At 39.8% G+C, this 9410-nt stretch overlaps 1 protein-coding gene across 2 annotated transcripts in view; it reads right to left on the bottom strand.

The window, feature by feature from the left end:
• Positions 1-9410, bottom strand: part of pard3ba (par-3 family cell polarity regulator beta a) — a 232395-nt gene that overhangs the window by 119960 nt on the left and 103025 nt on the right. For both annotated transcript variants that reach the window (XM_014018564.1, XM_014018565.1), the window contains exons 12-14: positions 9174-9335; positions 8159-8242; positions 76-193 (exon numbers count right to left, since the gene is read on the bottom strand). In XM_014018564.1, coding sequence (XP_013874018.1) covers positions 76-193; positions 8159-8242; positions 9174-9335 — 364 coding nt within the window. The remainder of the gene's footprint in view (positions 1-75; positions 194-8158; positions 8243-9173; positions 9336-9410) is intronic.

The following is a 9410-nucleotide window of genomic DNA, read 5'->3' as shown; positions in this document are numbered from 1 at the left end:
TGTGTGTGTGTGTGTGTGTGTGTGTGTGTGTGTGTGTGTGTGTGTGTGTGTGTGTGTGTGTGTGTGTGTGCTCACCGCCCCCCGAGTCGCCGTATGCGTAACTTTTCGGAGCGTGACCCGTGCCGTTGATGGTGGACTCCGTTGTTCTGCCGGGTCCGGATGGTCTCTGAAGTGTGTCGTGGCCCCGAGGATCCTGCCAACAAAGAGGAGACTCAAAACTGTGTCGTATGAAAAATTGATGCTGCCGCTTCACACAGCAGATTGAACAAAAACAGTTTCATTTATTACCCKTGGGATTGGTCTTTTATATTTCATTTGAACCAATAACAGTTATTCCAAGTCATAATAAATGCCTCAAATACCAGAAAGCCTAAAAAAAATATAACTTGTGAGCTGAAACTTTCCTCTTTTTAGAATGTGAAGAGTTAAAAATACAGAGTAGTTTAGTTCATGCTTTCTGTAATTAAACCAAGAACTAAACACAAATAAATTGAATGCACCCTGCTCTCATTATTCTTCTTCATGAAGATGTAATAAAAAACTAAAATATGTATATATGTAATTAGGTCAGTGTAACCTCAGAACAATAAAATCTAACATTTTTTCTTTCTTCTACTAAAGTGCCCAGTGTGCTTCACTTGAAATACTGAAATCAGATCGGACTGTCGCAGTTTCATGATGAAAATTGCATTATTTTTCTTCGCATTGTCAACTTTTTGACACCTTCCTGTCTCGACCCTAACCCACAACAAATGTTGTAACAGGAAGCGAACATTTAGAAAGATAGTCAAATGGTCAAAAACTCATGGATGGAGATAAAACAGATGTGCACAGAGAAATCTGTCTGATAAAAACTGGAGCTTTAACTGGGACAGATTTGTGCACAAATAACGTTGGGTAACTGATCTTGGATTTTTTTTCACCCCTGCATTATAGACTCCAGCAGAGGGGTTTYCCAGGAGCTTGGCACGGTGTGTCTCATGAGCTATGAAAGGTGTGTGCGAAAATGAAAGCCGAACAACCACGTCGCACATCGCTTGGTCAGCTGCTGATTGACCATATTGAGCGTTTTACACCGAGTCTTAGACTAAAAAGACCATGTTAGGCTTCACTAAAGATTTTCCAAAACTGTATTTYAATTCTTTAATACTATAAAAATGTCCTCTAAGTTATTAACTATTTTATTATAAGATCAAAGTTATACAGCGGAAAGTGTTTCTATGGTAGTAAATAGAATAGCTGCATTCACAAGACGCCTCAGTCAAGGGGGAAAGGGGGGTTTGAAGAAAGCCCACCTGATGCAGAGTGAGGTAGTAACAGAGCCAAACAGGCTGACATGAGAGGAAGAAACCAGCAGGTCAGTAATGATAATGAACTGATGACATTAGTGTGTGACCGCCTGCTTGTAGAGTAAGGGAATCCTGAAGATGAATCAGCACAGCAACTTTGTATTTTGTAAAAAAAAAAAAAAATCGAACCATAAAGAGAATCGCTATAGTAAGTAAATTCAGTATGTTTTGTGGCATCTGTCAGACATGACATGAATYGCACAATATATCTGCAATGTTCCAATCTTATTTTATTGAAAARCRTTGAACAATACCCTCTGAAACAATGCAAACTTGTTTTAGCTGGACATSAGGTAGYGCTCACAGCAGAGCAGAAGAGGACAGTGGCTGATTTTCAGACCTCGGTGGAGGAAGATGAGAAGCCGATCTTTTCCAYTGATCTTATCYAAGTATCAGCAGATCTCCCAAAATTAAGGAAATTAAGGAAACTAACTAAAYACATTTAGATTTCTGGCTTTGATACCTGGATAATCATGATATCAWGAGCRGTTCCAGAGATGTGGCTTCTGTTGTTCTAAATGGGAAGCTCTCTGGAAAATCAGTCTAAACCCTATTTTTAACATATTCTAACAAGGATTTCATGACRTCATTTGAAAGAGGAAACCTCAATATATGGATATCAAGTTTTCTCTGATGGTATTGAAAGTAGCCGTCAGTTCGTCAATGCGGTCAGAATTAAACCACTTCTCCAAAACTGAGGTCGTTTAAAAAGCTATCTACAACAGGATTTATTGTTTATAGCCTTTTGTTAGAAACGTTAAATGTTCTGCTTTGTAACTGTGTGATAGGGAAGTTATGATGTTTATCAGAAATGTTAGGGAAGTTCAGAAAGCACATGAAGAACCTGTCACTCCATGTGCGAGACACCAACCTCCACAGCTGATAGCGGGAGGTCACCCTGAACTTGAACCCTAGATAACAGGAAGTTGGTAGAAAAAACACGTAGACAAACAAGCTGTGAGTTCATCTTTGCTGATTCTGCCTGAACCTGTCTGTAGTCTTGGACTCCTCGTGCGCAAGGAAAAGAGCTGAGGTGACTTCACTCATGTGTCACTCTCTCTATTTGAGGTATCTTGACAAAAAAAAATCCAACAGCCTTTCCATAAAGCCCCGCTTCAAAAGACCTGAACTATCCCTTTAAGACTTGATGTAAAATGTTTGTACAACTTTAAAAAAGCACCTACGCAGCCACATTAACTGCTGTGCTAAAACACACGCCATCTGTTTAACAGCTCTTCTTCTCAAACACACAAACGTTTACAGCTATTCTAAAAATCCTCTGTGACAGTTCATCATCGGAGGAGTGCTTTAACAGAACATTAGCTTTGTGAGTTTATGTTACAATAACAATTTCTTTCATGTGTCAAGCAGGCAAATACAAAAGGCGGCAACATTTATTTTTGTTGTCGACAATTAAGTCTCGAAACCAAAAAATATATATATGGAAAAATTAAAAATGGAGAGTAGTTAAATTGATAATGACAGAGGGGAAGTTTGTCATGACTGTGACTGCATCAACATATCAGTCAACATTTGACAGCTGAGTATTTATTTCTTATAATAACTAATTGGGACAGTTTATTTTGGATGTACGTCTTGTGGAATAGATCACCTCCTTATCAGGCATAAATTATGGACTCGGTGCTTTAAAGGTGGGGATTTCGACAATGTGTTCCTGCAAATTATCAACAATAAGGTGACTGAACAAACTGAGGATGCCTGAGAGCTCTGGGAGGCATTATCAAACAGACATGCAACACAACAAAGAACCCCCCCACCCCCACCACCACCACCTCAGAAATGGAGATAGGGACTAAGCGTGCTGCTGGTGGAAGATAAAAGAAGCTTTCTGTGGTCAAAGAGATGGGAACTACAGCCACCCGCCTATACACACTTATCCAAACAAAACAAAAAACACCATGCCGAAGACACGGCACTCGGTAATGAAAAGGTGTTCCGGTAGCTTCCTCGAATCAAAGCAGCGGGTGTCAGTGCATCGGTGGCACTGTGCAGTCCCTGAGGTATCATTAGCAGTGAGCGCACATCTCAATATACCACGATATCACTCTGCTGTCAATCAGGCCGAGTGCAATAAGTAACTTCTGACAGTTCTCTATGACATATAAATCCTATCAGAGCCCACCCCCCTGCCCATCCCTGCAGCTACCCCTCCATCCGTCCCTCAGCTGGAGGCGTTTGAAGCAGTGTGGCAGACAGGCAGTCAGATATCTTAATCCCATAACAATAGGTAAACGTTTGTGTATGGATGCAGTCAGCCTTCAGCAGATAGACACAGAGAGTTTACTGAAGAATCAGACACTTGGTGCTTCTACCTTGGTAAGCATTGTTAAGGCAGCACCACAGCTTAACGGTTAGCACTGTTGCCTCACAGCAAAAAGGTTTTGGRTTCAAACCCCAGATCAGACCTGGCGTTTGCATGGGTATCCTCTGGTTACTCTGGTTTCCTCCCTCTGTCCAAAAACATGCATGTTAAGCTGCCTTCAAGCTCTTGAATAGGAGATCTGTGATCTCAATGGGATTTGCCTGGTTAAATAAAGGTCAAATAAATAATTTATCATTTGGACTTATCAATGATTTGCCTGCTAGACAAATAAAGTATGGGTGTTTCAATACCAGTTTTTAATCAAACCAAGTACAAGTACTTCAATTTGGGTACTCACCAATACCRAGTACCRATACAAAGTACTTACTGAGTTAGAACTTAGCATTACACAATGACTTTAAAAACATTTCTTGTGTTTAGAACAAGGTGACTCTCCTTCCAAATAGGCCTACAGCCCCTCTGACTGTTTCAAATCAAATACACAGCATGATATATAAGTACACACGTTATATACGTTTCCTTGGAAATGTAAACTGTACCATACTATACTATACTATACTATACCAGTAGGAGTACCTGTTCCAGGTATCGGGGGCACTATACTGGTATCTGTATCGGGACACCACTAAAATAAAGCAATGATTAATATGTAATCTCTCTAAACATTTTATAAAACTGCACAGTGACACTAGAAATTATACCAGAAGAAAAGCCTGGCACTTAGAGGAACAGGGAGTTAAATTTAAATATTTGACAAAAATTACTACATTTTTCTTATAATAACTGGCCGGGCTGTGCTTGAAGGAATACATACCACCCTCCACCTTTCATGACAGTGTTGTAAAGATCACCTTGTGTTGAGAAATGATGGAGTTGTAGCRTTTTTGGTCAAACTTTGAAAATAACACTAAGGGCAAGATGTGATGCTCAGAGTGTGTGTTGTTAACAGAACTGTCTCAAATAGCCAAACACAAGCAGGGATCCTGAAGGCTTTTTGCATTAGTTTGTTTAATTTACCAACGTTATGAGTCCTCTGACTGGCTGTTAAATGATGACAGAAGCGGGAATTTGCAGATATGCCTTGAACGTTGAACTGTGTTTGACAGCATTTRTCCACCGGCTTGAATCAATTAGATTCAAACACACGGGCAGCACTGCGATGGAAATGCCACAACGAGCAGGTCGACCCCGGACCCCTCCCATTTCATCTCTTGTTTCCACACATTATTGCTAAACATCTGCTTTAAAACTGCTGTGAAGCCTTCTTTTAGGCTTTTGAAACCATCGCACAGGGTTCATCGCAGAGTTCAGCAGAGAGACAAAACCAAAATGAGTCATTTTCTCTTGGGTTTTTCACRCTTGATATGATCCTCAGTTTGTCTGTACAACAGTTTGGTTTCTGAATAGCTAAAGTTTAAATCAATACTTGAGTTGAGCTTTAAGAATAATACTTTAGGTCAGAGAAAGTAAATGCCTTTATACAGGACAGCAAATACTGTATATATATATTTTGTTTTGTCAACTTCTTCTCCTTTGAGGATATAAATGTATTTATGTATTTCAGGCTGGTATCAAAACGGACAAACAGGTRACTGTGAGCATAATTTGGTAGAAAAGCCAAGAACGAGTCCTAGGCAATGTTCACACTGCAGATCCACTTTGTTTTTTGGTAATTATATTTATAATTTAAAGTCGACCTCCATCAGACTCCAGAGTGAACAGTCCATGACCCTGAAGCAGAAAAAGATGYGACGTCACACGCAGCACACAGTGTTTACAGAAGTATGGATGCTACATGTTAGCATGTCCATTCTGAAGTTGTTGTGCAATCTGAGCAGACTATCATCTGCTTTGCTTGTTTCATAATGYTTATATGTGACCCATCATATCTAAATGAGGATTAAGTCAAATTTGGTCAAAATGGCCTAATTACATTTTCAGATTCTTGGCTCTAAAAGCTACATTTTGATACCTGGATCATTCTGATATAATAATTAAATCCATATATAAATGACTTAATTTGTCCTGTTGGTTACAATAATACATAAATATTTGATCTGAATCCTAATTTTATGTCCTTTTAATGAAGAATTTTTGATGTCCTTATAAAGAGGAAACCTCAAATTATATTTGAATATTGAGATTTCCCAGCTAAAAATAAGCAAAACTTTGCTAGCTCACAGGGAAAATCTCAAAATTTTAAGGCGTTTTTCCTCAAAATCAGTTTTTTTTGTAGCTACTGCTCAAAAGAGCGCTTCAAAATTTTGTTTTATGATTATATTTCAGGCAGTTCATTCAAATGAAACATTGATAAGGCTTGTATTCATTATATTTTGACAAAATGCAATTTTTGTTAACGTTTTTGTCAAAACATTATATTTGCTTATTTCTCCTTATACCACTTTTGGACTTAATCCTCGTTTCGATGTGTTGGGTCACATATTTGGTCATGCCACTTCCTGCCCACTCAGGTGCAGATTTGCTCTTCTGGAACAGGGGCGACTGAAAGTAGAAACAAATTTGAGCATCTATTTCATCAAGCTAGTTTTGATACAAACCAACATGTTGGTATGCCACCGTTGATACCATATGTTGTATAATCAGATTTGTAACATTCAGACATTCAATTAAGTTAGTTCATATCAGTTGATATTGATAATTATTGATTAGTTTTTTGTTTTACCCRTTTGAAATCAGGACCAGGAGAAAAAAGGTTGATTATTTCTGCCAAACTGGTGATGTGACCTTTTCTCTTTTATCCACAATTTCCTCTCGAGCTGTTGCATTCATTTTCTCCTTTCACTATATGTCACCCTTTTATATTTTGAAGCAGTTCTGAGGCACGGTGCTGAAACATGAAACTGCTGTTGCACATGTTACTCAACAGGTTGTTGCTAGTTTACCAAAGAGTGACTGAGATGATGCCACCAAGCTTGATTAGCTGGGCTGTGAGAGGTCGAGTGGCTAAAGCCTTTCCTCTGCCCACATCCCCCAGAATGTTGTGCAGTTCTGGATCAGAGTTCAGTGAAATAATCAACATTGTTTTGGCTGTATTTTCTACTGATATTGATCACGTGTCTATTGCAACATATCAATATTGTTTTATCATCCTGCCGCAATCCAGACTGTCATAAAAACATGGATGTGGGTAACTTCTCTAATACAGGGCTAATCAACTAAATCAYTCCAGGAGCCACAGTTACACAAAGMCAACAGCTCAGAAGCTGGACATGCCAGGGGGGTGGGGCTTTGCCCACTAAAAGTAAACACTGCAGTATGTAACAGAACGAACATCATCTTTTACCTTTTAAAAGGAAATGACTGAGAATGTTAAATTCTTCCTGAAGCAACTAACAAGGACTAAAGCTCAGGAAAGAAAAAGCAGGAGAGAASAGAGGGGATCAGGAAACCAAGCGTTTTATGAACAAAGAAAGAAAAAAACAACAAAAATAGACAGAAAGGCATGCAGGAGGCTTCAGATCAGCTTTATTTAAAGGACAAACARGCAGGTGAGACAGGAAGACAAAATTACAGTCTTTTAAAAGAAATATATATATAAAAAGCAGAAGTCAGTATAAAACTTTACAAAACAAGCAGGAATAAGTAGGAAYGTCCCTCACAGACTGTAGAAAACCCCAGTGGTGTGGAATAATCAGAGCTGAAGATTATTTCAGAGAGTTAAAGCAAAGTGACAGAAGAGAGACACCCACAGAGAAGCACTGAAGTTATTAAAAAAAAAGAAGTTATGCATTAATGGTGTCCCAGTAAGTGGTGACAAAGGGAAAGCTTTCCGACAGACTAACTCTCTACTCCTTCCACTGATTGATCCTTTAAAACCGTCACATTCACGAGTCTCATGCCTGCTGGATCAAAGTCCACYAGCGAGGTGAACCTGTTGTCTGCCTGAGTTACGGCTGTGTGTGTATTTATGTAAGTGTGTGTTTCTATCGATGTGTGTGGGCGGGTCTCCGTACATGCGGCCCGACATTGCTCGGATGTTTTCGACGTAAAGGTACGACTGCGAGCCGTCGTCTCTGATGTCGTCCAGCGTGCGGCTGCGTGTGTGTCGGGCCTTGCGTCTGGGAGCATCCGTGCGACGCCGCGCGTTTCCCTGAGCGTCTACGAGCCGGTTATCAAGCCCGACGTGAATGTGCGCCTGATCAGAAACGTTCCTGTCTTTGGACCTGTTCCAGCCGCTCGGCGACTGACTGACAGAAACAAATTTGTGCTTCGATCGGTGCAAATTGCTCGGAGGGTTCCTCCCTTTACGGCCATCCTCCTGTGTGAAACCTGAACACGTATTCCACTGGTTAAAGCCATACGTGTATCTGGTGTGCGTCTCCCCCGGCCGCTGTCTGTGGCTGAGAGTCAGCGGCTCAGACGCTCTCCTCCTGAGCATGGGGAGGAGGGAGGAGGAGTGGTGAGGCACAGCGGGCTGCAGCTGGCATACGTCACCAACTCGTACCTGATTGTTGGAGCCTGCTGGGATGGTGGGCTGACTGGAGGACAGATTTGTCGCTGTGCTTGCTGCAGACTTGCCATTTTTCATCTGGAAAGAGAAGAAGTCATCAATTAAACCATATGTTGTTGTGAAGAAACACAGCCACTGCCACATCCTAATAAGAGCTCCAAAATAAGACATTAACCTACTATTTTTGTATAAAAATTCTTACAAGACTTATACAAAAATACAACTTTACCCTTTGCTTTATTTTGCATTGTGCTTATAAAACGGCCAGCTTAGTATGTAACCCTTTGTACTGAAACCTTTACACAAAACTGTTGTGTTTACTGACCGCATAAATGGTCTTTGAACATATCTAGCTATAAACAGAGTGAGTCAAAAGACTCAGGACACCCATTAGTTTTAGAAAGAAAATGGGAAATGAAATATGTGAATACCACAGCAAGAAATGGATGAGGTCTAGAGCATAGCTGCTATCTTAAAGCCACCATATTGGGTCAATTTCAAAAGATATGCTCCTCACCTATAATTTGCTGGGATATTCAGATATGTCATTTTCCCCTTTTTTTGAAATAAAAAGGTGTCCTGTGGCTTTAGACTCAGCCTGTAGATTCAAGAATGTTTCATATAATCAAAATCTAACTAAACTCTTGGAAAGTGAAACGYTTTTAAGTGTAGTCCACATAAAACAAGGTTCAAGGACAAAACCAGCTGAGTTAWGRCCCAATATATACTGTAWAAGTAAATGTGAAAACAATAAAAGTTGGTGGTATTAATACAATTATTGACCCTTTTTAAAGAAAATGAGTGGATTACATTGTGCCTTCTGTGCAAAGGTTTAAAACTACACTACAACAATATATATAAATACATTTTCTGCAGAACTGGCCCACTAAAGCTACAAAACTATAATACTAATAGATAATAAAATAGAGTGTGCGTTTCCAGTTAAATCAAAACATGCCAAAACTTATCTAAAATATACAAAACAGTGATTTTTATTGTTATTTTTTACCTGTTTCGATGTTCTGAGGACCACGAGCTGTATGGTGCCTCTGGCGTTTCCTTCTGATGACATGGACCGCCTCAGCGTCTCCATGGCGGCGTGATTGGAGCGCCCAAGCAGTGTCTCACCGTTCACGGCAATCATCTGGTCGTTTATGCACAGCCGACCGTCCTGTTGGGGAAAAAAATAWAACATAAGCAAATAAATATGAAGATGAAAAATAAAACCCCAATTCCAAAGAAATTA

This window comes from Austrofundulus limnaeus, unplaced genomic scaffold, assembly GCF_001266775.1.
Source record: "Austrofundulus limnaeus strain Quisiro unplaced genomic scaffold, Austrofundulus_limnaeus-1.0 Scaffold195, whole genome shotgun sequence".
Classification (NCBI taxonomy): domain Eukaryota; kingdom Metazoa; phylum Chordata; class Actinopteri; order Cyprinodontiformes; family Rivulidae; genus Austrofundulus; species Austrofundulus limnaeus.
Note: the sequence above shows the minus strand (reverse complement) of the source record. Positions and strands in the feature narration are given on the sequence as shown.